Source organism: Quercus robur, chromosome 9 (assembly GCF_932294415.1).
Source record: "Quercus robur chromosome 9, dhQueRobu3.1, whole genome shotgun sequence".
Taxonomy (NCBI): domain Eukaryota; kingdom Viridiplantae; phylum Streptophyta; class Magnoliopsida; order Fagales; family Fagaceae; genus Quercus; species Quercus robur.
In genome coordinates, this window is record NC_065542.1 from 10,824,208 (window position 1) to 10,852,044 (window position 27,837).

Consider the following 27,837-nt stretch of genomic DNA (forward strand, 5'->3'; position numbering starts at 1 on the left):
ATTGCATATTCTTTATTGTTTTTTTCTCTTCTTATAAAAAGGATAAAATATTGTTTTATTCTCAAAATTTTGCATGAAATTTTTTTTCATTCATAGATTATTGAAAATGTTTTGCTTTCTGTCCTTAAACTTTAAAAAATATCTTTTTCCATTCATAAACTATTAAAAAAAAGATTGAAGCACGGGCAGCTCCACTTGGGGCCCAAGGGGTTCAAATGAACCCCTGAAATTGGCCCAAAAAAAACTATATATAACATTTTTTAATATTGTATTTTTTTTTATTGCTCCCCCCCCCCCCCCCCCCCCCCAACTTCAAATAAAATTTGAACACCTTGATATTAGATTTTTTTAAGCCTAGTTGAAATAAGTTTTACTATGATCATCTTAACAATATTTTGGTACTTTTAAACACAAAAAAGCCCAATAACAAACTAATTTGAAAAAAAAAAAAAAAAACACTAAGCCCAACAACAAAAGTAGAAATTTGTTAATCTTAAATCTTAGAAAAAACTCATTTAGATCTTAAAAAATTTATAATATAAATATCAACTGAAAGATTAATGGATGAATGATTGTTTGGATATGAAAGAGATGTAACTGGTAAGATTGATAATAAAGATATCATGTATGATTTCAAAATATGAAACATTGTAAAAAACAATTATAAAATTTTATGTGTTTCAGTTTTTGTTTTGTTTGTTTGTTTTTTTTTTTGGGTAATATCAATATATTCAAATTCTCCTTTGTTTTAAATTTTATATAATTTACGTTTCTTATTAACTCCTCTAAAAAATAATCCTACAGCTGCCACTGGATCAAAATTTTTTTTTCTTTCCTATATCATCCCAAAACTATTGAAAATAAACTCTTCACAAAGTTTAGGGATTTTTTTTTGTTTTTTAAGTTTTGGAACAAACAATGAAATTCATGTAAACATCAGGGATGAAAACTTGAAAAAAAAATTAAATTATTAATATTCAAAGAAACAGAAACCCGAATAATAAATAAATAAATAAACTTCCAAGAAGTGAAGCATATGTATGGGAGACAACTCATAAGCAGTCTTCACATCCAACTGCACTTCTTGGTAGTAGCTAAGGAAACCAGGACTGAAGTTGTAGATAACAAATTAACAACATAATAAAAAGTCACATTTTCAGTGAAATCCATCTTATGGGTGGAAAGAAAAGCAAATAATTGTAATACAAATTTCAACACTCAAATAGATTAAAAGAATTTTATTTTCCGATTTCTAGTGTACATTAAATGATCAAAATCCAGTTGAGAATTATTCCATAGCCCACACTCGATCAACATGATACATAGGTCTCAGCTTGAACGAGCAGTGGTGTAATTGACTTATGTAGCTGATGAACTCGGTAACATCTCGTCCCCATCGCTTGTACCTTTAGACTGGGAAGACTTTTCTTTCTTGCGGTGCAAGTCTGGTCGGGAACATGGAAACAGCTTCCTTGCTTTCCAATTGATCTTCACTCTTCCTTTTTTTTCTTCTCTCTTTCCTCTTCTATTTTTGTGTTCCTCCTTGGATGTCTTGCCGTTCTTGTCTGAGCTTTTAGTTGCCAACTTTATATAAGTCTGTTCCAGTTCCACTAGTAAGTTAAATTTATCAAATCTCACAATATCTAGCATATTTATATAAAGTATATACATATTTGTTACCCTAAAATTAAGACTAATCCTAGGTGTGGATTTCAATTAGCTCAATTGGAAAAGTCTCTGATGGTTGTATAAGAGATTTGAGGTTCAATCTCTGTCTAAACCAAAAACTGATTGGTTTCTTGGTCTGATGATAAAGAACTATTGTCAAGAACGGACGCGATAAGTTAAAACTCTCTTAAAATAAAAGAGGCTAATCCTAGGTCACACTTTTAATGCAATAAAAAGGGAAAAGAGCAGAAGAAGAGGAATGAAATTGGGGTGCTTTGGTTTCTACTCCTTGAGCATACAAGGGAACTATAGAGTGAAATGCTGTTTTCCATTTGAGGGGAACATAGAAACTAAGATTGATCTCACAATCTAAATATACGTTTTCTTGGTTTCAACAAATTAAATTGGATCTGATATTTCAACAAAAACAAAAGCATGATCAAGAAGAGGGTACCAAGATTAGTACCAAAAACGAAGAATGAAACAAAACTAGGGAAACAACGGTACTCACTTATCTAGAAGTTGATGAGGTAGGTTTGGCCAATTGCACTAACTACAGCTTCTTCTTCTTCTTTTTTCAATCATTGTATCACCAAATGTGAAATACTTTATACAATGTCCACACTTTCGGATTAAATGTCCATATTTTACTCGAAATATAACAACATATACCAATGAAGACACTATAAAAGATGTGAAATAATCAAAACCTATTTTGTTTTTAACCTTTCAAAGAATGCATGACCAGGCTTGAGGCAATAAGTTTTTTTAGAAGCTGATTTTTTGGTCTAATCTTCACATAATCATAGATGAGTAGTCCCACCTCTCAATTCAGCTAACAATCAACAACCCCACCCCACCACCACTACAATCTCAAACCTTTTTTAGTAAGAAAAGGAGAGAAGAAAGAATTGAGTATTTACCTTCAAATTTTCAAGGAAATATAAAAATAGCAGCAAGCCCAAGATAGAGATAAAAATTGAAAAGCAACTTTCCCAGAGATAGTTGCTTGTTTGAAGGCCTTGACCAAAAGAACTGCAAAAATTGGGCAAACATATTAATCTTAGAATTTTAACTAGAATATATATAAAGTAATAAGAATAAAGTTTTCTAAAAAAAAAAATTATATATATATATATAGAAAAGTACAAACTTTATCGGTAAATAATAAGTTAATTAATAAGACGAAGAATATACTTGGGAGATATATGAAGAAAGACCGTAAAAGCATTTTAAAGTATGGTAAGGAAACAAAAATCAAGATCACCGGTTATTAATGGTCTTAGCCTATGCATATAGCTCCCTCTCCCATAAAGGTGGTCCGCATACGTGGGACTTAAAAAAGCTAAAAATCAGAATCAAAAGCCAAGAGACTAATCCTCTCGATCACATTCCCATCCTAATGACAGATCGAAATAATTTAATAGATTCATAGCAAAAATTTCAACCAATTATAAGAGCATTTGATTAGTTTCTGTATTTTTTTTATTTTTTTATTTTAACATAAGAACTTATTTTTTTTATTTTACATATTCACTTTTCAAAACACACCATATCTAATTATCTACCATATACTCTTTTCATTCATCATTGGGATACATAAAAAGGAATAAAAAATTAAATACAAAATAAATTTACACAGTTACTATAATAATCTTATAATTTTACAAAATTTTACATAGACTGATGTGAGTGAAATTCTATTATACAAACATTGATACAAGTGCTCTAAGGGTTTTTTTTTTTTTTTTTTTAAATTACAATTTATTTAAGAATAAATTATTAAATTTTATTTTAAATATTTTTCTATTACATTTTAATTGCAAATATTTTTCTTAAAATTAAAAATTAGCCGCGTGGATGCACATGCTGAATTTCCATTCTATCACAATTGACATAAATGATAAATTTTGTTATTTCTTAAACTTCATAAGCCAATAATACTAAATCAAGAGTACATGAGACTTGTTTAAAACCTACTTCAAAATGAAATGTGTAGGACAACATACACTCTACTTCAAAGAAATTGCGTTAGAACTCGCTTTCCAACAAAATAAAAGGGTTAGAAACCAAAGAATGGTATGATTTGATAATTAATCAACGCAGTATATATGTAACATGGAGAAGTCTAATACAAACTGATCGAAAAATTAAAGAGGAGTGTAGTATATGCAAACCTTAAATTTCGTAGTCCCCACCAGAAACAGTAAAAGAATTTTTGTGGAAGATTTGAGGATTGCACAATACCAGACTGAAGGGCTTCAAGAAATATTCCAAAATCAAATTTTGTTGTATTTGGTGTATTTATTGGGCAACGATCATCTAGGAATGCGTAATTTACTGAACTGTCAGTGTTAGCACAACTAAAAGAATTTCCACATCCACTTAGATTTCCACAGACCAAGTGCCAGCAAGCTGTCTCTCGTTGAATAGAAAAAAAGTACCAAAAGGCTCCAATTACCTGAAAGACGAACATGTTATTAAAAGTCTTTAAATCCAGTTTGTAGTTTTATTACATTTTTCCTATTGTTGTGGTGATATGCACGCATCTAAAAACAACCATTCATCAAGTTAGTAGTTATATTCTTCCCAAAACCTTAAGTGGTGAATAAAATATCTGAAAGACGTCCTTGGAATGACCAAGGAGACTTGGTTTGCGATTGGTGGCTCAATTTGTGGATCTGGAGACTAACAAGAAGAAAAGATTCAAGGAATCCATTGCTTGTAGGAGCGCAGAAGGCTCGAGTATATAGTCATATAGTTTGGTTGGTTTTGTAAGTGATGTGTACTACAACTGTTCTTATTTAGTGGATAGTTTGATGCTATAGGCCCTAAATAGTTTTTTTTACTTGGTTCTTGATTTTTTTTCCTCTTCATAAACACTTTGGTGTTCTTGTGTGTGTGTGATTGTTTATTTAGGTTTTGCTACCATGTTTATATCCATGATAATGTCAATTGGCTAATTACTTAAACAATTGGGCTTTGATACAAGGCTACAAATGGAGGCACGTGCTAAGGCAATTGGTGTCTGAAGGGTTATGTGTTGTACAGCTGTGTGGCCTTGAGGTGTGCACTGGGGTGCTTGGGTTGCTGCTGTGTGGTGCATGGTCTGCTGTGAGGTGCGTGGGCTGCTGATGTGATGGCTTCAGGGGTAGTTAATTAGTCAGTTAGGCCATTAAGAGCAGGGGGTTGTAGATAGTTAGTTAGTTACTCATTTACTGTTTAAGCATTGATTAGTGAGATGTACTCATGGATTAGAGAATTATTTAGTTACATTGGATTCTGTACATAAGGAGGTTGGATTGTATTGATTAGGCATAAGAAATAACACATTGTTTCCATTGTTTCCTTGTTTGCTCTGTTTTCTCTCTTTCTCACTCTTCATCTACTTTCCATCATTCTTGGAGGCTGGCTGTCCTTGAATTCAGCTAATTCTTGTCAGATTCTTAAGGATCTTATCAGGCTTACATCTATAGTTAGCATGAAATTGACTATTAACAGTAAAATGGAGGTCTAAATTGTGTTAACTCTCATTCTCTAATGTTACACTACAACAAAAAGTTAGTGTACATATCTCTTGAGGCTTGATGAGTTCTATAATTAATACGCCTAATAACACTGAGAAATTTTATAATTCAACCTTAATAAATATGAACTCAGTACCTCAAGAAACTTACGTGACTGGCAAGGATGAACAGAAAGAAATTGAATAAAGCTTTAATCCATCCATCAAGTTTGCCAGCATTTCTCGGAAGGTTCTTCCAGGATAGGTAGATCTGACGAATTCTAGGCACATATTGAAAGAGAACAAGGGTGTTCAGTGACTTTATTATTTCTGAAGGTCTCGTGCTTCTCATTTCTTTAAAAATGAATGGAAATACCACCTGAATAGATTGCAAGGAGTTTAGTTTCAACGGATAAAATCTAGTCAAGCAGGAGAAAAAGAATTTGGAAATATACTTTCTTTTAAAAACGAAGGACAAAAGCTAATATAAAGAAAATGTAAAACTATAGTTTAGTGACTTTAGTCCCCTTAATTCTGTACGAGTTATCAATTTGGATTTTGGACCCAAGCTCATATTGAGAAACAGTGTAGAGATGAGCTTGTGGGACAGAATCGGCTATAATTGCCGTCAGATCATGATCCCATGCGATTCTAGGATGTGACACAATTCAACTATATATAACTATATTAGATGAACGAATTTAGACTTTAGAGTAATATGGATTGCAATCTAGGATCATAGGATTCACAATCTTACCATGGTTTTGAAACATGGACCATTCATCGAACCGTAATAAAAGAAGTTCAAAGTTTTTGAGGTCAGACCGAAGTTCAACTGATATCGAATCATGATGTTTATCATAATTAATTTAATAATTATTTAAAATATAAATTAATATATTAAATTAGTATAAATATAAAATTTGACTAAAATAAACCAAATAAATATAAAGACCATCTTTCAAATGTATTTTCATACCACAACTTCCATTATAGTGTTCAAAAATCAACGCAATATTATTAATTGTTAAACAAAATAATAATAAAAAGAAAACTTATTTATTTACAAGAGTTGTGTTAATGGGCACTGCACGGTGCCCGTTAACCACAAAAATTTTTTACTTTTTTCTGACACAATTTTTGTCTTTTTTTACAATTCATGTCTGTGGGGCCCAATAGTCTATGGGCCCGGCTCGCTCGCTAATAGGGAGTCCACAGGTCCCAAACTAAAGGAGGCCAGGGCCCAAGCCCAAAAATAGTGAGCCCGATGTGGTTCAAAGATGCGTCCGAGGACCGCTCAGTCCTCGGAAAACCCAGAACCCCATTGACGAAAATGGGATACAGACAAACTTGAAATATCAGAAAATATCTCAGGAAAATAGTCCTTAATACCCTTCATTGACATGACACCGCACCTAACAGAGCCGGATTTTTAGGCTTTATGGACCATCTCCCACAATTCAGGGATTAGACTGATGGGACAGGTATCTGTCCTGGAAAGATCGACCCTACACGTGGACGAAGGACAACGAACGTAGGCTAGTATAAAAGAGAATGTTATGTGACCAAGAGGGGGGGCTCCCATCTAGCTTCTTGAGAAAGACTTGAAGAAAGAGAATGTCTGGATAATATACGCCAGACACCACATAAAAACCCATCGACGGGTAACCGGAGACAGCACCAACGCTCCTCGGACATGATCCGAGGAGCCAAATCCTCCTAGATACAAGATTGAAGGGTCTGAATATCCAGCCCAAAGCTCTATCTCATATTGGTTCACCTGTAGTCCGGCCCAAAATGTCGCCCTGTGATCCAACGCTGGCCTTTCAAGCCCACTCTCTACAAATATTATTGTGAGGGATTTTCCGCGTGCGAGCCCAACATCGTTGTTGGGCCGCCAAAGATTTTGTGTCCCTACAATGTCATTTTTTCAGTTTTGTAGGTATTATTCAGAATTTTTTTGACTTTTTCTGACAAATTTTTTTTTTGTCTTTTCTACACTTAACCAGCATCAGGCGATGCTTGGTTAACATTCTCCTATTGACAATTTACTATGAAGGTAAGATTTATATTGTAGATTAAATAAATACTTACAACATTATACACTCAGTATAAATATATACAATGTTTTAAGCATTTTTTAATCTACAATTACATTGACAATACAAAAGCAATAAATAAATTAAAATATACGAAATTACAAATTGGTGGGAATTGAAAGGCAAAGTTCATAAAAAATTACAAACCAAAATGAAAGGCAAAGTCGTAGCCACATGTCCAACTTTTCACATGGGAAAGGGTAGTGTCTGTCAATGCATAGACCATAGTGGTAGACAACTCATTGAAAAAGCAAAAATCTTGGCTTTTGGGTACTAGTGACTAGCGACAGAAGAAGAAAGAAGGAAAATGCTAGAGGAAGAACAAAGAAAACGCAGATGCAGAAAAAGAAGAAAAGGTTTGTGCTTTTCATCTCATTGTATGTGAATTTTCCCATTTAGTGTGTTTTGGGACTGCAATTTCAAATTTGGGGTTGATAAGCACCTATGAAGCATGGGTGCGTTTCGAGACTCGGGTGCGGGTGCGGGTACGGGTGCGGGACTCGGCAATTTTTGAAAAAGGTGGGTGCGGGTGCGGCGGGACTCGGCGATTAAAAAATTATTAAAAATATTTTTAATATATTACTAAGCATGCTTTTTTATATAATAATAATAGAAAACTCATATTATAATAATAATAATATTAATAATAATAGTATAGAAATAATAATAATAAAATAAATAGATAATAATAAGTAAAACAAAAAAAACAAAAAAATAGGAGGCTCTCACGGAGTCACGTGTAGCTTCCCATTAAAAAAGAAAAAAAAAAAAAAGAAAGAAATAAAGATGTGGCTCTCACGTTTGATCAGAGAGGCAAAAAACCAAAGAAAGAGTTTTTGTACTTACCAAAAAAAGAGAAACAGAAGTTACAGACCACTTCAAAAAAAGAAAAAGAAAACAGAGAACGACTCGGTAGAACATGAAGAAGCAAAGATCCGGTCAGTCCAGTCCAGAAGTTTTTTTTTTTTTTTTTTCCTTACCGGCCGATTGCTTTTTTCCGGCCGAAACACGCCGATACGATCCGATTTGGCCCGAATCGGCGCAAATCCGTCCGGTTCGGCGCGAATCGGCGTGCATCGGAGCCGAATCGGCGAGAGTCGGAGCCGATTTGAGCCGCGTCGGCGCGAGTCTGGAAATCCACGTGGCACGACGCGGCATGACGCGGCACGGACGCGCGGTCTGCGGCGTCCCTCCCGCGTCGCCGCGTCCCGCCGCGTCGGACGCGGGTGCGCTGGGTCCGGAGCCGAGTCCGTGCATCCCAGATAAGCACAGAAAACGGCACAAACAGCTCAGTTTCACCGGAGATGAATTGAGGTTTTTTTTTTTTTTTTTTTAAGCTTTAGCCTGAACCGTGAGACCCGGTCACACTTCTCAAACCCAGGTGGTTTGACCTCAGTTCAAACAGTTCACTAGATTTTTTTGTGTAGAGCGGGTTTTGAAGTTAAAAGAACCATCCAAATAGGCGGTTCCGGTTAACTAGTCCGGTTCGGATTTCAAAACCATGGATTCTACAAACCAGGAATGTGATTTTAATAACCTGAGACAATTGATATGTATTACTTCTTTTTTCTTTTTTTCTCTATAATCTATATATATAACAACTAAAAACGTCACCAAGGAAATAGGAATACGCACTCTTTGCACAGTATTACTTTGAAAAATGGACAAGGTGTCCTAAAAATACTCGAGGGCAAAAAAAAAAAAAAAAAAAAAAAAATTAAAAAATTTAAATTGAAGACATTTAAAATTTTTGAAAGGCTGGAGTTTTTAATTTGAAAGAACAAATGACAATAGAAGGAACAACTCAACTCAATGCAATTATGTAGTGAAAATGTGGTGGAATAATGTTGTGGCCATAGAAAAACAAATTTAGTTGAAGAAAGCTGCTCTTACCTGTGGGACGGGAAGAACAACAAAAACGTCGATTAGGAAGGAGAAGCATCTCCGAACACTTGCAAAAACGGTAGTATTAGAACAGCAAATATTTGACCTAGTTTTTTCACAGATCTTGAAGTCCATCCACGGCCACAAAGCAATATGAACAAGGTAAATGACATCGGTGACCATCCGAAAAACAAAAACGGCAGTCCACAACTTTTTTTCCAACAAAAGGCACCTCTTACTATCATTGATCACAGGGATGTAAAAGAATAAAGGATCCACAATCGCTGCAATCACACAAGAGAATAGGAAGAGATAATTCCATACATGTCTAAGAATTATCCTTTTAGTTATTCTTTCACCCTCATGATTATCATTATTGGAATGTTGCAATTCAGCAGCTTCATGTTCTGGTCCATTAATATTCCCTGAGTCTTCATTCTCAGTTTCCCGATTCATACTGACACAAAAATATGGCAAACATAAAATTATAAGTTAGTGATTTATTCTTATCTACTATAGTACTATCTATGGGGTGAGTAAATTAAACATCAAATTAAGAAACTAACCTTTCACCATTCTCTTGCGGACTCCCCCGGTTACTCATAACTATATTGTACAAAACAAAGAATCAGTCTCTGAACTATAGACCCCAACTAAATTTACAGGTGAAATTTTGATCCCTGCAAATATTGTGAAACAGATTAGACAATATATACCCATTTCCATTTGCTCTAAGTGCAATTTCTCCGCACTAGGCACCCAAAGACTTTTCTTTTTGGCTAGCCTGTGAAGCTGTCATATATAAATTGAGACCCTTTTGAGTTTTAGTTAATCTTAAAATGCAGTGTCATATCAACTTTTGAGTTATAATAATTTTACATCTTATTATTTTAATATATATTTTTTTAATTAAATTTAAAATCTATTACTTATAAATTAGTAGAATATATAATTCCATATATAAATACAATCATAATAAATACCTAATGTTATTTTTTTTATAGTTCTATCTACAAACATAACCATAATAAATGTTTATTAATAAACTATAATTATCATTATTATCAAATTTCATATTTAAACAAAAAACTGTTAGGCTAATCAACAAACACAGTAGGCTACATGTAGCTTTTAATAATGTTTCATTTTTGTCCTGTTGCTAAGCTAGTGACGCAGCTCTGGGTGGCTTTAGGACCCTTTCTTATACTTTTGTACTTTTTGTTCACTAAAACATACCCATTCTACCTTTTTCAGTCCAAAAAAAAATATTTAAACAAAAAACTAAAAACTAAAAAAATCATATTATATTAAACTATTTGGTGGATTGTATGGGGTTTATTTATATATGGTAAGAAACCATATAAAGAAGTTCAAAAAAAAAAAAAAAAAAAAAAACCATATAAAGATCAAGAAGCAAAGATTTTTATAAAATTAATTACACCTATCTTAATAAAAATTGCAAGACTTAAGCATAATTTAATTGGTAAAATGAACCCCAAAAAATGAAATAAAAATTATAAACACTGTCCGATTGCTTTCGGAATGTCAATGAAAACAACAATTTCAAATAGTTCTCTAAAGAAGTATCCCCCCGCAGAAATAAGAGAATGAGAATTTATATGACAGAATCTAACCTGGTAAAGTTGAGTAGTTATGAAGGCACTTTACAAGGCGGAGCAAGAGAGACCAGCAGGATTTGGAGAAGGCGAAGAGTCGCTGAAATTGGATTTTAAAGGTGTGCAGATGAAGTTTCCAGGTAATGCAAAGGAAACTTCCAGGTGATGCAGAGGAAACTCTTGTCGTCCTCTTAATTAGTAAGTAATTACTAGTAGTAAACAATTGAAGATAGTCTCTTCCACAGGTATTTCACTAAATAATAGTATTGTATTGTTTTTCTTACCAACCGATGAACTGTTAATTTATATTCCGAAGTTCACACAGCCAGTTCAACTTGATAGTGTAAACATTCAAAAAAAAAAAAAAAAAAAAAAAAAAAAAAAAAAACCCAACTTCACAAAATTGTAGCAAAATAAAATCGTGATAAATATATAAAAGTACGTATATTCTGCAATTTTCTAATTGACTTGACCTGAAAATTGCAAGTGCAAATGGGAACTAAGGATATAAAAGGTAAGAAATTGAAAGAAACAAGTTTGAATAAATCCTCATGATTACTAGTTGGCCATAAAACCTTCATGATGTTTTAGCTTTTGTTTCACAAGCTAACAACTCTCCTCATTTTTTAACTAGAAACTCGTGCGATTATCTTGTCTGTCCACGAAGGACGGCAATGGCAGCCAACTTGGACTCAATTTTCTAAGGAATGGACTTACAAGTAAACGGAATCATTGCTGACATTACCCTAATTTCAAGTTCAAATAAAATATTGTTTAGTGATTATATAATATTTTATTTTGTTAAAATACAAGAGTCAACCTGTGTGAATGGGAATGAGAAGAAAAGTTACAGAAACTCCAAAGCTCTATGTAACAAAAAAATGATTCTCGAGAACCCATTGCTTTTGTCGTGGATAAACCCTCCATCTGAACATAAGTTTGACATTTATTCTTTCCTTTTCTCTTTTAGAAAACGAATTAGATAATAGGGCGAAAACAAACAAACGGTGAAGGACTTTGATTCTTCAACGTTTACCAGATATACACTTCAGTCGGACCCTTTCCCACCAAGTACACATCCAGAACAAAAGGGCTTAACTGAAACTAGCATTATTGTATTGTGTCAAACTACTGTAAAATAATCAGTTAAAACTAGGATAAAATAATAATAAAGACTAAGACAATATGATATAATGGGATTTGGCCTTTAACCCATGTCTATAACATCCCCTCAAACTGAATGGCTTAAAATCCAGTCCATGAAAGAATAAGTTCGGAGGTTTCTTTTGAAATCGCACTTTAATTAGAAGAAGAATAAGGAGGTGTGTTAATTCATTTTGGAGTGTTAGTCCCACATCGATAAGAATAGTAATCTTAATTAAAAATTCAGTCTCACATTGAAAAGAAAAGAAATAAGGTACTATGCCAGTTCTTACCAATAAAGTGGTGGCATAGCCTTTGTAGTGTGTGTGAGAGTTGGAAGACAACATTTTCTAGGTAGAGATCTAGGGACTAAAATTTCGTTTAGTGGGTAAGTATGAGTGTACAGGTCAATTTGATATTAGAGATTTGGTTGTCACCCTAGGTATAAATTAAAATTTTACTCACCCTAAGTGCTTTTAACCTTTTGGATGTTTGCCTCTCAAAATATAATGATTGAATACACGCGTAAGCACTACACAGGACCGACTCTATGATATAAGTAAATGAGGGGACAACTCTAATAGTATAGGCAAAATGAGGCTTTCAAAAGTAAAAATAAAAAAATAAAAAAAAAATCAATTTTAATAAAAAGGTTATTTATTTAATTGTAACAGTAGCTTAATTATTAACTAATAAATAAAATAATATTTTTTATCAAATAAAAAATAAAAAATAAAGGAAAAAAAAATTATGCCTATAATATTATTAAAAATAAATTTTAAGTGGTAATTATTATTGACTATTATAAAAAATAATTTGAAATCAATAGAGTGAATATCGTATCGTACCATACCGGTCAGTACAACCGATATACATGCTACCGGTCAGTCAAACGGTACAGAAAGACCATTGATTCGTACCACCCAAATTACCAGACTATACCGCTCTTACTGGTGAATATCAGCCATTTCGGCCGGTAAATCTAATCCGGGCTGGTACCAAAAAAAAATTGATAAAAAAAAACAAAAAGAAGAAGAAAAGAAACCAAAAACCAGTCATTGCTGTCACACCACTCACCACAATGTCGCCGTCGTTTCTGAACGATACCATGTCGTGGAGCAACTTTTCCCCCACTGCCGCTGCTTCTTCTTCTTCTTCGTTTTTTTTTTCATTTTTCTTTTTTCTTTCTTCTTTCTTCGTTCTCCTTGACTCTGTACTCTTCTTTTTTATATTTCCTTGTTTTGTCCACTGTACTGAATAGTGAATACTGGTGTGAATAAATGAAATGAAATACCCAAAAGTTTTGGATATTTTTCAAACTTGCCTTTAGTATCAATTCATTTCCACCAACCACGGGGCCTAATGCTCTTAAATTTTTGTTTTGCCCCTGTACTTTCTTTTTATTTCATTAAATAGGTACCAGGCACATCTACTGATGTATATATACATATTTATACATTATTATAATAATTTTGCTTGATTGATACGTATTTTATTTAATCTAATATTTTGGTTATGTACTAAAGCTAATATGTAAACTTTTAAAGTATGTGAATTTTAAATTTTACATTAATGAACATAAAATTTTATATTCATTCTTACCTAAATAATACAAACAAATATATATATTACGTACAGAAATATATAAATAGTAGTAATTTTGAAACAGTATACCGATATTAACTGATATTCTGGCCAAACAAAAATAGCCTACAGTATGAAATTGACTCTCTTGGTTTAAATTAGAACTAATAATAACCAAACAACTAGGATTTGTTATAAAAATATTGTGAATGTAGCACTTTAAAAAAAATAAGCAATAGATACAAAATTTCACAACATTTTCTATATTAGTGATGATAATATTCGGGTCCCGTCTGCCCGTGTTGAGCTGAAACCCGAGTATGGGCCGAGTGGGAGTTTTTCGAGTAGGCAAATGAGGCGAGTAGTGTTGTTAGGGTTAGTTCGCAGAATTTAGGTGGGAATAGTGGGGGTTATACGAATGTGTGGGCAGCCAAGAAAGAGGCAATGGGGGTTAATGAGCCGGTGCAGCAAGCTGCATTGGCCAGACAAAATGCTGTTTCCAAGTTTGCTCATGCTAGTGCACTTGATAAGGTGTCTTCGGGTAGATGGCAATCGAAGCAACCGGCCCCTTATCAGGGTGATGTTGAGGCAGCTAGGTCGCCCGAAAGGGAGATTGGCTTTCAATCTAAGAACTTTGGTGCCGGCAGTGGTGGTGGTGGCTATAATAGTGTGGATGTTGCGAGTGGGAGAGAATATCATGATGCTACATTGGCGAGACAAGCTGAAAGGGGTCTGAATATTGAGGATGGGGTTCGGGTTGGTAGGAAGGAGATTCCGGATTATTAAAGAGCTGGGGCTCTTGTTTGTTTTGAGGAATTGTTATTGTGGGGCCCGAGAATTTGTGGTCCCGGCCCACTTCATAATAGGGCCCAAGATCCAAGCCAAGGAGAATGATTTCCGAGGACGCGAAGTAAAAATCCAAAAAAGGCCCAAATATATGGTCGAGGACGATCTTATGCTCGGCATCTCACAAAACGCCTGAAGAAAAGGACAAACTCAGTACAGGGGCAATACAAGGGAGGAAGCTGCCAACACCGTAGTATGGAACCCTGCATCTGACAGGCCCATACTCCAGACCATACTATTTAACTTTTCCAACCACCCCCAACCACTCTATGTATGAATTGATAGGACGGGTCTTTACCCCAAAAAGCAAAACTTACACGTGGACACTAAACGGGAAGTAAACACTAGTAGAAAAGGGAAAAAGAGTCAAGGGAGAAGGGGATCCCAAAAAGAGGATAAATCCTACAAAAGGGAGAAGGGGAAGGATACTATGCTCCTCGGACTACGTCTGAGGACTTCAACCCTACAAGCCGCATCGATGTAAGGCTTAGCTAGTCAAGCCAAGCCCACTCTCATATAAGCTTCCATAAAAGCCACGACTAGACCGCTGACCAGTGACCAAGGTCCAGCCTTTCAAGCCCACACTCTACAAATTATATTGTTCGGGCCCTTTACATACGAGCCCAATGTCATTCTTGGGTCGTGAATAATCGTGTCCCTACAATTGGCGCCGTCTGTGGGGAGGCTTGCGCGTTGGCACAGGTGGCGGTGGAGTCAAGCCTCTGTCAAGCAAGGGTCGACGAAAGCTCCTTCATTTCCAGCAGCACGCTGTTGTTGTTCCGACATAAATTTCCGCTAAGGGCTACGCCTCGCAGTGTCAATGGCACGGGCAGCTCTAGGGGCTTCCAACATCAAGCTAACGCCCCCCACCTTGGCCGAGGGGCTAATATTCGAAAATAAGAAAAAATACAAGTTTTGGACAGAACCAAGGCCTTGTATGGTCCTCGGACTCAAGCCTATGGAGAAACCAACTATTTAAAAGAAAAAATACAAGTTTTGGACAGAACCAAGGCCTTGTATGGTCCTCGGACTCAAGCCTATGGGGAAACCAACTACTTAAAGGAAAAAATACAAGTTTTGGACAGAACCAAGGCCTTGTATGGTCCTCGGACTCAAGCCTATGGGGAAACCAACTACTTAAAGGAAAAAATACAAGTTTTGGACAGAACCAAGACCTTGTATGGTCCTCGGACTCAAGCCTATGGGGAAACCAACTACTTAAAAGAAAAAATACAAGTTTTGGACAGAACCAAGGCCTTGTATGGTCCTCGGACTCAAGCCTATGGGGAAACCAACTACTTAAAGGAAAAAATACAAGTTTTGGACAAAACCAAGGCCTTGTATGGTCCTCGGACTCAAGCTTATGGGGAAACCAACTACTTAAAAGAAAAAAATACAAGTTTTGGAAGAAAAAATACAAGTTTTGGACAGAACCAAGGCCTTGTATGGTTCTCGGACTCAAGCCTATGGGGAAACCAACTACTTAAAAGAAAAAATACAAGTTTTAGACAGAACCAAGGCCTTGTATGGTCCTCGGACTCAAGCCTATGGGGAAGCCAACTACTTAAAAGAAAAAATACAAGTTTTGGACAGAACCAAGGCGTTGTATGGTCCTCGGACTCAAGCCTATGGGGAAACCAATTACCTAAAAAAAAAAAATAAATAAATAAATAAAGGTTCTGGACACAACCTGGACATTGTATGACCCTCAGACTCTATCCCATGGAGGAGTTACCCATTAATAGTTGGGTTAATCCCTAGACCGAATGGAATCCCCAATTTATCCTCGGATCCTCAATAACAAGGGAACTAATGCGATTGTGATGGGGCCAGGTGTTATCAAAAACACGGCTAAAGTCCCTCACTACTCGGCAACCCTCTCGGATGGTTTATTTTGAGTTTCTCATTCTCGGACGGCTACCTCACACGCATTACGGAGCACTCAGCTGTTATCTCGGTTAGTCTTATAAGTTTAATCTACTGTGGGTTAGCATTATTATATTTGATAATGTTGATAAGTTCAAATTAATAGCTTTTTGTTAACAAGGTTTCCTGTCCTAAGTATCATTAAAAGAAAATACACATGTAGCATACCCATTCACAAAGTAATTGCTGTAGAAAAGAAAAGTATTTAGAAGGAAACAAATTCATCTTTTATTAAGACAAAGAAATAGTACAACGTACAATGAAGGAGCTTGAATAAGCTTATACTAAAAACTAACTACATAAGCAAAAAGAAAAGGTACAAGGGAATGAAGAAAAAGCAGAAGAAGAGGTGCAGAGAAGAGGGATGCAGCCGTTCCAAAATGTTGTCTAAGGAAACCATTCCTCAGTACTTTTACATGCCCATAACTCAGGCAGCAAAAGAACCTAACGTGAGGCTAGCACCTTTGAAGAAAAGGTGCAGGGAGCGGGGTATTCGCAGGTGGCCACACAGGAAGTTGATGAGCCTCCATGTTAGCCACGCTCGCGATAGAGCGGATGGCGCTGATGACGGAAAACCTTACTGCTGTCGCACCAAGAATCTGATGCGACCAGTACCTGCTTCGAATTTTGGCTGAAAGAGGTAGAGATATCACCCCCATCTTGTGAAAGCGGAGGATTGTCTTGAGTCTGTGTCTCCCTCGTCCAGACCGCACCACCTTGAGTCTCGAAAGGATCCGGTGCCCCTGGAGCAGGTGTGGTTCCTTCACCCCCACCCATGCCTCAAACATATTGCTCTAAGGATGGATTGCACTGGAGATGAAGACTGTGAGTATGGATTGCATCTGACAGACCCATACTCCAGACCATGCTGTTTAACTTTTCCAACCACCCCCAACCACTCTATGTATGGATTGATAGGACGGGTCTTTATCCCAAAAAGCAAAACTTACACGTGGACACTAAACGGGAAGTAAACACTAGTATAAAAGGGAAAGAGAGCCAAGGGAGAAGGGGATCCCAAAAAGAGGATAAATCCTACAAAAGGGAGAAGGGGAAAGATACTATGCTCCTTGGACGTAGTCCGAGGACTTAAACCCTACAAGCCGCATCGATGTAAGGCTTAGCTAGTTAAGCCAAGCCCACCCTCATATAAGCTTCCATAAAAGCCACGACTAGACCGCTGACCAGTGACCAAGGTCCAGTCTTTCAAACCCACACTCTACAAATTATATTGTTTGGGCCCTTTACATACGAGCCCAATATCATTCTTGGGTTGTGAATAATCGTGTCCCTACAGTTATATTTCATATATAGTTGTATGCTAGTTTACAAATTTTTGAAATTTTAACTTTTTATAAGTTTAAAATTAAACCATTGATTTCAAATTTCAATATCAACAAAGTTTTTATATATATATATAGACACACACTTATCCATTTCTAAAAAATCTGGGTTGAGCAGATTGTGTTAAGATTTTTTGAATAGATTATGTGTAGATTCACACAAGTTAACACCCAGATCACACAAAATTTAAATCATTCTAAACAATGAGTAGTAATTAACATGTTCATTCCATTTCTTTTCCTCTTGGCATTCCATGATTGATGTATATCTATAATAATACAAAGTAAAATAATAATTAATTAGAATGATATAAATTACAAATTGTTCCCTCTAACTTTATCCAAAATTCAATCCAGTCTTATAACTTCTTATTTATTCATTTTAGTCCTATAATTTTTACTTTTATTAAATGTAGTCCTTTAGTCTAATTTTGTCACATTGTGCCATTATATAGGTGTCTTAAAATAGCATAGGATTGACTAAAACAAGTGAGAAAGAGCACTTAATTGTACAAAAAGGTTGCAAAACCTAATTCTCTCGATTTTACTGTACTAAAGATATTAAAGTAGATCTAAACATAAATTAATGAAGAAACTAAAGTCATAGTTCTTGCCACACACTTATCGTTGCAAAGAAAATATTTAAGATATTCTTGAAATCAGTTGGAGGTTCCGGTTGTACCACAGGTCTGTCATTCATGAATCAACCAAATAATTGAAGGCTGTAAGCTTCTAAGTTTTGTATGGGCCAACAGAGTCTAGGAAAATGAATTTTTATTTTGTATTTCTAACTTTCTAGCCTTCATTAAATAATCAAGATCCAATTGAGAATTCCTTAGTCCATAATTATCATGCATGTTACGTACGTATGTAACTTGAACAAGCAATTTTTAACTTGGCAATTCCCTGTCCCCATTGTCGCTCATACTGGACTGGAAAGACTTCCCTTAAAATTTTTTATTTTTAATTCATTTCTTGCAGTGCAATTATGCTACGTAAGGATAAAGTTTTTCTCCAAACTAATTTAAAGAAAAACCCTTTAAACACTTACTAAAAAATTAACATGACAATATATTTTGAAAGTCTAACATTAGAATTGCATATTCTTTATATTATTAGTATATATATCAAATTTCGATCAAATTGCATATTCTTTATTTTTTTTTCTCTTCTTTAAAAAAGGATAAAATATTGTTTTATTCTCAATATTTTGCATGATTTTTTTTTTTTTTGTTCATAAATTATTGAAAATGTTTTGCTTTCTGTCCTTAAACTTTAAAAAATACCTTTTTCTGCTCATAAACTATTGAAAAAAGATTGAAGCATGGGCAGCTCCACTTGGAGCCCGGGGTTCAAATGAACCCCTGAAACTAGCCAACAAAAAAAAAAAAACTATTTCCCCCCCCCCCCCCCCCCCCCCCCCAAAAGGGCAGCTCCACTTGGAGCCCGGGGCCGGGGTTCAAATGAACCCCTGAAACTAGCCCAAAAAAACACAATATATAATATTTTTTAATATTGTTTTTGTCCCCCCCCCCCCCCCCCCCCCACTTCAAATAAAATTTGAATACCTTGATATTAGATTTTATCATAACAATATTTTGGTACTTTTAAACACACACACACAAATAATAATAATAAAAAGAAAATACTAAGCCCAACTACAAAGTTAGAAATTTGTTAATCTTAAATGTTAAAAAAAACTCATTTAGATCTTAACAAATTTATAATATAAATATCAACTAAGAGATCAATGAATGAATGATTGTTTGGATATGAAAGAGATGTAATTGGTAAGATTGATAATAAAGATATCATGTATGATTTCAAAATATAACACATTGTAAAAAGCAATTATAAAATTTTATGTGTTTCAGTTTTTGTTTTTGTTTTCGTTTTTTTTTTTTTTTTTGGGGTAATATCGATATTTTCAAACTCTCCTTTGTTTTAAATTTTATATAATTTATGTTTCTTATTGATCCCTCTAACAAATAATCCTACACCTGCCACTGGATTGAAGTTCTTTTTTCTTTCCTATTTTATCCCAAAACTATTGAAAATAAACTCTTCACAAAGTTTATGGATTTTTTTGTTTTTTAAGTTTTGGAACAAACAATGAAATTCATGTAAACATCAGGGATGAAAACTTGAAAAAAAAAATTGAAGTATTAATATTCAAAAACAGAAACCCGAATAATAAATAAATAAATAAACTTCCAAGAAGTGAAGCATATGTATGGGAGACAACTCATAAGCAGTCTTCACATCCAATTGCTCTTCTTGGTAGTAGCTAAGGAAACCAGGACTGAAGTTGTAGATAACAAATTAACATAATAAAAAGTCACATTTTCAGTGAAATCCATCTTATGGGTGGAAAGAAAAGCAAATAATTGTTATACAAATTTCAACACTCAAATAGATTAAAAGAATTTTATTTTCCGATTTCTAGTGTACATTAAATGATCAAGATCCAGTTGAGAATTATTCCATAGCCCACACTCGATCAACATGATACATAGGTCTCAGCTTGAACGAGCAGTGGTGTAATTGACTTATGTAGCTGATGAACTCGGTAACATCTCGTCCCCATCGCTTGTACCTTTAGACTGGGAAGTGGGAAGACTTTTCTTTCTTGCAGCGCAAGTCTGGTTGGAAACATGGAAACAGCTTCCTCGCTTTCCAATTGATCTTTCCTCTTCCTTTTTTTTCTTCTCTCTTTCCTCTTCTATTTTTGTGTTCCTCCTTGGATGTCTTGCCGTTCTTGTCTGAGCTTTTAGTTGCCAACTTTATATAAGTCTGTTCCAGTTCCACTAGTAAGTTAAATTTATCAAATCTCACAATATCTAGCATATTTATATAAAGTATATGCATATTCATTACCCTAAAATTAAGACTAATCCTAGGTGTGGATTTCAATTAGTTTAATTGGAAAAGTCTTTAATGGTTGTATAAGAGATTTATGATTCAATCTCTGTCTAAACCAAAAACTAATTGGTGTCTTGGTCTGATGATAAAGAACTATTATCAGGAGCGGATGCCATAAGTTGAAACTTTCTTTTAAAAAAAAGGCTTATCTTAGGTCGCACTTTTAATGCAATAAAAAGGGAAAAGAGCAGAAGAAGAGGAATGAAATTAGGGGTGCTTTGGTTTCTACTCCTCGAGCATACAAGGGAACTATAGAGTGAAATGCTGTTTTTCCATTTGAGGGGAACATAGAAACTAAGATTGATCTCACAATCTAAATATACGTTTTCTTGGTTTCAACAAATAAAATTGGATCTGATATTTCAACAAAAACAAAAGCATGATCAAGAAGAGGGTACCAAGATTAGTACCAAAAACGAAGAATGAAACAAAACTAGGGAAACAATAATAGTACTCTAGAAGTTGATGAGGTAGGTTTGGCCGATTGCACTAACTACAGCCTCTTCTTTTTTTTCCTTTTTCCGTTTTTTCCAATCATTGTTTCACCGAATGTGAAATACTTTATACAATGTCCACACTTTCGGATTAAATGTCCATATTTTACTCGAAATATAACAAAATATACATAATGAAGACACTATAAAAGATGTGAAATAATCAAAACCTATTTTGTTTTTAACCTTTCAAAGAATGCATGACTAGGCTTGAGGCAATAATTGTTTTTAGAAGCTGATTTTTTGGTCTAATCTTCACATAATCATAGATGAGTAGTCCCACCTCTCAATTCAGCTAACAATCAACAACCCCACCCCACCTCCACTACAATCTCAAACCTTTTTTAGTAAGAAAAGGAGAGAAGAAAGAATTGAGTATTTACCTTCAAATTTTCAAGGAAATATAAAAATAGCAGCAAGCCCAAGATAGAGATAAAAATTGAAAAGCAACTTTCCCAGAGATAGTTGCTTGTTTGAAGGCCTTGACCATAAGAACTGCAAAAATTGGGCAAACATATTAATCTTAGAATTTTAACTAGAATATACATAAAGTAATAAGAATAGAGTTTTCTCAAAAAAAAAAAAAAAAAAAAAAAAAAAAAAAGAGAATATAGATAAGTACAAACTTTTTGGTAAATAATAAGTTAATTAATAAGACGAAGAATATATATATTTTTTTTGAGAAAAATAATAAGACAAAGAATATACTTGGTAGATATATGAAGAAAGACCGTAAAAGTATGGTAAGGAAACAAAAATCAAGATCACCGGTTAATAATGGTCTTAGCCTATTGCATATAGCTCCCTCTCCCATAAAGGTGGTCCCATACATGGGACTTACAAAAGCTAAAAATCAGAACCAAAAGCCAAGAGACTAAGGGCCCGTTTGGTTTAGAGGTGTCTCAATTTTCATAACTCAAACTCAAACTTAAAACTCATAACTCAATCTCAAAACTCAAAACTCACTACTCAAATCTCACCTTCACTCAAAAATTGCTGTAAGCGACTAAATTTCTAGTTTGAAATTAATCAAACAAGTAAAATAGTTTCACAAATGCGAATTTTGTATTGATGATTGTGTGGTACAATTCTCTGGAATTACAAAAGAGTGATCCTCTGATTCGATCTCCTTGCAAAACTTATTGATTAGATTTATGGTAATGTGGATTTGACTTGAACACAAAATATCCTTCAATTTGGTTGAGGGATGGATTGAAGATTACTAAAACGGAATTACAATGGATCTCTGGCTATGAGCTTGTTTAGAAATCCTTTGTTCTTCGCGTTCTTCGTGTTCTTCGTGCGTTCTTCGTCTTCGAAAGTTTGTGGTGGAAGTTCTTCGGAGCTTTAGAGGCTTGAATCCGTTGAGCTTCAATGATTTGTGATTTGTTGATGTTTTTGGACACTTTTGGCTTGATTCCCGTGAACTTTAGGATCTAGGCAGATGATCTGGATGATTCTGCTTCGAATGTTCTTCGATTTTTGGGGTTGAAGTTCTTGAAGTTCTTGAAGGCTTTGAGGCTTGATCTTCACAGAGCTTTTTTACTTCTCAATTCTGGTCCTCCTAAATGTCTCAGGAAGGCTTCTATTTATAGGAGTTTTGGGGTGGGTGAGCGATACGTGGCGGAACTTGATTGGTGACACATGTCACAGCCTGATTGGTCCGCTTGTGTCATCGCTTACACGTGTTGGACTGCTTGAGTCATCGCTTACACGTGCGAGGCTGCTTGAGTCATCGCTTACACGTGTGCTGATGCGTGATTGGTTCTTGCATGACACTTAGCAAATTTCTGTTGGCTTCTGAATAGTGATAGCAAAACCTAGCAGCAATACATGGTGCTCTGTAATTGGCTGTATTTTGTGGACTTGGTAATGTGACGTGTCAGCTTGCGATAGGTCGGGAATTTTCCCTCTCTACAAATGCCCCCTCGAAACTCGTTCACGCACACAGTCTTGGAGCGTGGTGTGGGAATGAGTTTCGAAAAAAAATGGATTTTTGGTACTTGACTCTTTAAGTGAAGTAGTCAAAGGTGGTGGAGCTGTTGAAGGTGGTGGAGCTTTCAGAAGGATGAGATAAGTTCCGAAGAGTAGACCCACCCATACGAAAGGCTTTGATGAGACCGAAAAAGGGGTCTGCAAGTATTTGAACGTACTTGCGTGATGGAGCCTTCTTAGCAGAGATTAAGTTGAAGTAATTTCAAAAGAGTATTTTGGATCGTTGGCGGCGATCACAAGATGTTGAAGATGGGGAAGATGAGGGAATGGTGGCTGGATACAGCATGCAGGGTCATAGAGCTAGCCTCGTGTTCTTAAGAACTTCTGGTGAAGTTATTTCAGAAGATCACGCTTTGGATTACAACGAGGACAGGTGGGAAAGTGGTTGAATGCACCTGCATAATTGTATCACTCAAGTTAAGTTGAAGTAATTTCAGAAGCTTATGTATTCTGGGTATGCTGGTAGTGGCAACGAAGAAGATAGAGATGAAGCAAAGCAAATGAGCAAAGCATACACCACCATGGTGCTGGCCCTGTATGCTGGGACCCTTCTGGTGTAGATGTTTATGGGAAGTACAACTTTGAATATGGGACTGACTGTGTGTTGCATGGGGTCCGACAGCAAGTAATTGAATGCGCCTGTGTAATGGGACCATGCTGACGGACGTTATGTTGAAGTAATTTCAGAAGAGTACCTTCTGAAATTCTTCAAGCTGATTTTAAGTTGGAGTAATTTCAGAAAATGAGTTTTGAGGTACCAGCAACGATGACCTTTGGGTCCCATAGTAGTGGGGACATGGAATAAAGCTTTGATGACCATTTACCGGCACCAAAGGCTGAATTCTGATGAGCTGGCGCCTTGAAGGTTGTTTTAAGTGTTGGATGGAAAACAATTTGTAGGATACCCCAACACTTTTTACCATCTTCATCTACTGCCACTTGTTGGAAAAGCACAGAAAAAATGAAAGATGGAACTAACTTGTGAACCTGGTTTGGAAACCAGACAAGTTGCTGTTTGTTCCGAACCACTGCTTCTGCTGGAAGACCAAGCAATTGGAAAGAGACCACAGGAGCCCTGAGGTTAGGAACAGGTGTGTCCGCTGGACTTGGATTTCCTGGCCAACCAAGTCCACGGAAGCATGGGAGGGCGATGCAAACCTTGTTATGAGTAATTTTATGGACAAAGGTGGTTGTTAAGTGGAGAAACAAAGTTTGTTTGGATCTCAAAACTGCAATGATGTTGTAAATAGGGTTTCGACCGACCCATGGGAGGGTTGATCTCAAACCGATTATGAAGCAAAATTGATTGCTAGGTATTGAGAATGATGAGGTCATAGTGAGAAATGGTTGTGAAAAGGAGGATTTGAAAATCTGAAAGAGGCAAATCTTCATTTCATGATTCAGTGTTTTTTTTTTTTTTTGATGAGTTTTTGATGAACCCGGCCCTCCTATTTATAGTAGAGAGATGAAGAATGGTAGGTAGGTAGGTAGTTAAGAATGGTAGTTGAGAATTTTTGGTGAGAATGGTAGATGGGAACGGTAGGTGGGAACGATAGGTGAGAATGGTAGGTGGGAACGGTAGGTGGGAATGGTAGGCACCGAATGGGAAAGGTAAGTTGGAGACTGGTAGGCATCGAACGGGAATAGCAGATTGAACTAATGACCCTGTGTAATTTCAAGACACACTTGTGAGAGTTCATTTGTACTTTGAAAGGCAAGTCTTGATGAAATCTGGAGAATAACCCTGAGGAGATCCCAATTAAGTGGATGAATCTCAAATTTTGATCTCAGGAGTTTAAGTTTCGGACATCGTCAGTACTTCAAAGATTTGGGTTTGATTGGTGATCACCAAGTCCAAAACCAATAAGTGGATTTCAAAATCAGAATCTTCGTGAAAGTACGAATAGAACAAACGTTGCTCGAATGTCTTGATTCTTGGTCAGAGTTCACTTCAAAGCCAACAGTTGTAGGATCACATTATTTGGGAAATTTTGGATTCTCAAATGAAGAAATAGACCCCAAATTTGGAATGTACATGAAAAATTGAGAAAGGCAAGTGTGACTTGAAAATTTTGACTTTAGGTTGATTTCAACATCAAAGTCAACTGTCTTGGAATTTGGGCCATTTGTGCAATTTTCGAGTCTCAAGTGATGAAACGGACCCCAAAATCGGAATGTACACGAAAAATTGTGCAAGACAGATCCATCTTAAAAATTTGACGTTTGGTCAACATTTGCACAAAAGTCAAATTTTTTGGAAATTGGACGTTTGCACAATTTTCAAGCCTCGAATGAAGGAATGGGTCCCAAAATCGGAATGTACTTGAAAAATTGAGTGGGGCAGGTCCGTTTTGAAATTTCTGACTTTTTGGTCATGGTCAAAGGTCCGCTTGGTCCAAGCACTTTCTTTCTCTTTTTTTTTTTTTTTTTTTTTTTGTTTCAGGGGGTTCGGATCCGGGTCAAACCGGGTCGGTCCGGGTCTAATCTGGACCAACGGGTCAGCAACATGGGGATGACGTCATCCATGACGTCACATTGCTGAGGACGCATGTGGCACGTGCGACACGTGTGGCACGTGCGACACGTGTGGCACGTGCGACACGTGTGGCACGTGCGACACGTGTGGCACGTGCGACACGTGTGGCACGTGTGGCACGTGTGGCCCGTCTACACGCTTGAAGGATGTCCGGCGCGTGAGGAGATCAGGACATATGTTGACTTTAGTTTTGTTTAAAAAAAAAATCATAAATCATTACTTTTACATCAATTTTTTTATTTTTTGTCAAAATTATACAAACACCTCAAAAAAAATTTTCTTTTTCAAAGGTAGATTTGTCCAAATAAAATTAAGGACGTTATTAATTGAACTGAAGGTGGCGCAGGAAGTGTATATTACTATATTTGTTTATTCGCATGATCGAGAATCTCTCAAACGTAGCATCTGGGTGCCGGAATGTGAAACGAAAGAGTTCAAAGAAAAATTAAAAAGTATTAGGAGCTAAAGAATCAAATAATATTTCTATTAAAGATTGTGATACATTTTATAAAAATACGAGAACGTAAAGAATAGTTTAAAAAGACCACAATTTTTTTTTTTCCTGTTTGTCACTATTTAATAAAGAATATTTTAAGAAAATCTCTAAATCATGCATGAGATAGAAGAAAGAATTATGCAACGTACACAACAAATTCACACCTATTGAGTTGGAAATTTTATTATTTCTCATATAAGTAGCTCACTATCGCTACTTTATTCTCATATAGCCTGTAATTAGTTACCACGCTAACGTGAGCTAAAAATATCAAAAATAAAAAAGTTTAAAGTTAAAAGGTTAAAAAAAAAAAAAATCTAAGAATTGAGATTAAAAGTAAATTTTTTTTAATTTCAATATTCATTGAAGGATAATTTGCAGGGTGCAATAACTCATAACTCCAAATCTCAGTCTGTATTAAAAAAAAAAAAAAAACTGTTTAATTGTTGTTCATCGTGATAAAACCAAACAATACAAATCTATATATATATATATAATAGGTAAAGTCTGAGAAAAATTCAAATTAGAGTTCCAATTTTGTGTTATGTGTCCTAAATTATTTATTCTTAAAGAATTTTATTTTTTAATTTTGGAATCAAATGTGAGACCACATCATAAATATTCATTCAAGTGAGTTATTAAATACAAAAATTAAAGAGTTTATAATAAATGAATCGTAAAAAAAAAAATAAAAATAAAAAGATGCTTCACAATAATTAAAAAAAATAAACAATTTACATTTTATACCTAATAATATCCTTACAAAATTTTTTAAAGAGTTAACAAAATATAAAAATAACTATCAATAATATTTAAATTATATATATAGGAATTTATATTATATATCTTATTGTATGTCTTTAAGTGTATTCATGAATATATATAGGATTACAAATTAGTTCTATATATAAAGCAAGAGATAATATGAGAGAGGAGAGAGAAGGTGTATCTACTATCTACGTACAGTGAAGTTGAAGCTTGTAGAACTCAGCCTAGCTAGGGGGCGTTTTACTTTTACGACGTCGAACTAGAGAATCCGGAAACAAAAGAGTGGAAATTTACAGATAAAGATAAGGGTGAGGAAGAGTGGAAAGAGTGATAGGACTTTCAAAATGTGAGATGCAATATTTTTTCTTCTGAATATATAAGGGTGAGGAAGAGCAATTTACAGATAAGGCAATTGCGGCTCTCATAATTTGCCAGTGAAGTACTATGACCCACACGTAAAGACTATTATTTTCTCAGTCAACTTTTTTTTATTTTTTAAGAAGAAAAGTTTTAATATTTTAGTTAGTTAAGTCAGACACCGGTTTTCGAAACAGAATTAATACGAAAGATTTTTTAATTTTTTTTTTGGTTAACTAAAATTACTTTTTTCACAAAAGAGTGGTGAGTGACATGTCTTTCAAAATGTGAGGAAGCTGCAATATTTTTTCTTCTGAATAGAAAAGGGCGAGGAAGAGCAATTTACAGATAAGGCAATTGCGGCTCTCATTGCTTGCCACTTGCCAGTGGAGTACTATGACCCACACGTAAAGACTTTTATTTTCTCCGTCAACTCTTTTTTTTTTTTTTTAAAGAAGAAAAGCTAAATATTTTAGTCAATTGGGTGCGTTTACGTAGCGGCTGCGTTGCGTTTGGCATGGGTTGTTTTTTTTTTTTTTTTTGGTTCTGTGACATTGTTTATAGACCAGCCAAGTGATAATATTTTTAACATGCCTCAAAGTTACATTTTTTTTCAAATGATTATTAATTTCCTTAACAATGCGTGGTACCTTAA

General features: G+C 35.2%; 1 protein-coding gene and 1 long non-coding RNA gene across 2 annotated transcripts; both read right to left on the reverse strand.

Moving 5' to 3' along the window:
* Positions 1 to 1,141: 1,141 nt before the first annotated feature.
* Positions 1,142 to 13,147, reverse strand: LOC126699071 (cyclic nucleotide-gated ion channel 1-like). The gene is made up of 8 exons (XM_050396626.1): positions 12,993 to 13,147; positions 10,791 to 10,872; positions 9,723 to 9,762; positions 9,166 to 9,613; positions 5,346 to 5,552; positions 3,846 to 4,129; positions 2,592 to 2,703; positions 1,142 to 1,596 (listed from the first exon to the last, which is right to left on the reverse strand). Exons 1-8 carry the CDS (start codon positions 13,023 to 13,025, stop codon positions 1,360 to 1,362), a joined length of 1,443 nt encoding a protein of 480 aa, XP_050252583.1. The 5' UTR covers positions 13,026 to 13,147; the 3' UTR covers positions 1,142 to 1,359.
* Positions 13,148 to 19,945: 6,798 nt separating this feature from the next.
* Positions 19,946 to 27,162, reverse strand: LOC126699072 (uncharacterized). The gene is made up of 3 exons (XR_007646677.1): positions 27,022 to 27,162; positions 21,414 to 21,525; positions 19,946 to 20,407 (listed from the first exon to the last, which is right to left on the reverse strand). It is a non-coding gene; the product is annotated as an uncharacterized LOC126699072 (long non-coding RNA).
* Between the last annotated feature and the right edge of the window lie 675 nt (positions 27,163 to 27,837).

Excerpts from the sequence above, each read along its gene's own strand:
- LOC126699071 (XM_050396626.1), bottom strand. The coding sequence starts at position 13,025 with ATGGTATCGTTCAGAAACGACGGCGACATTGTG. Across the intron at positions 9,763-10,790 it reads TAACTACTCAACTTTACCAG|TTATGAGTAACCGGGGGAGT; the intron begins GTTAGATTCTGT and ends TGTACAATATAG. Across the intron at positions 2,704-3,845 it reads TGGGGACTACGAAATTTAAG|TTCTTTTGGTCAAGGCCTTC; the intron begins GTTTGCATATAC and ends CAATTTTTGCAG.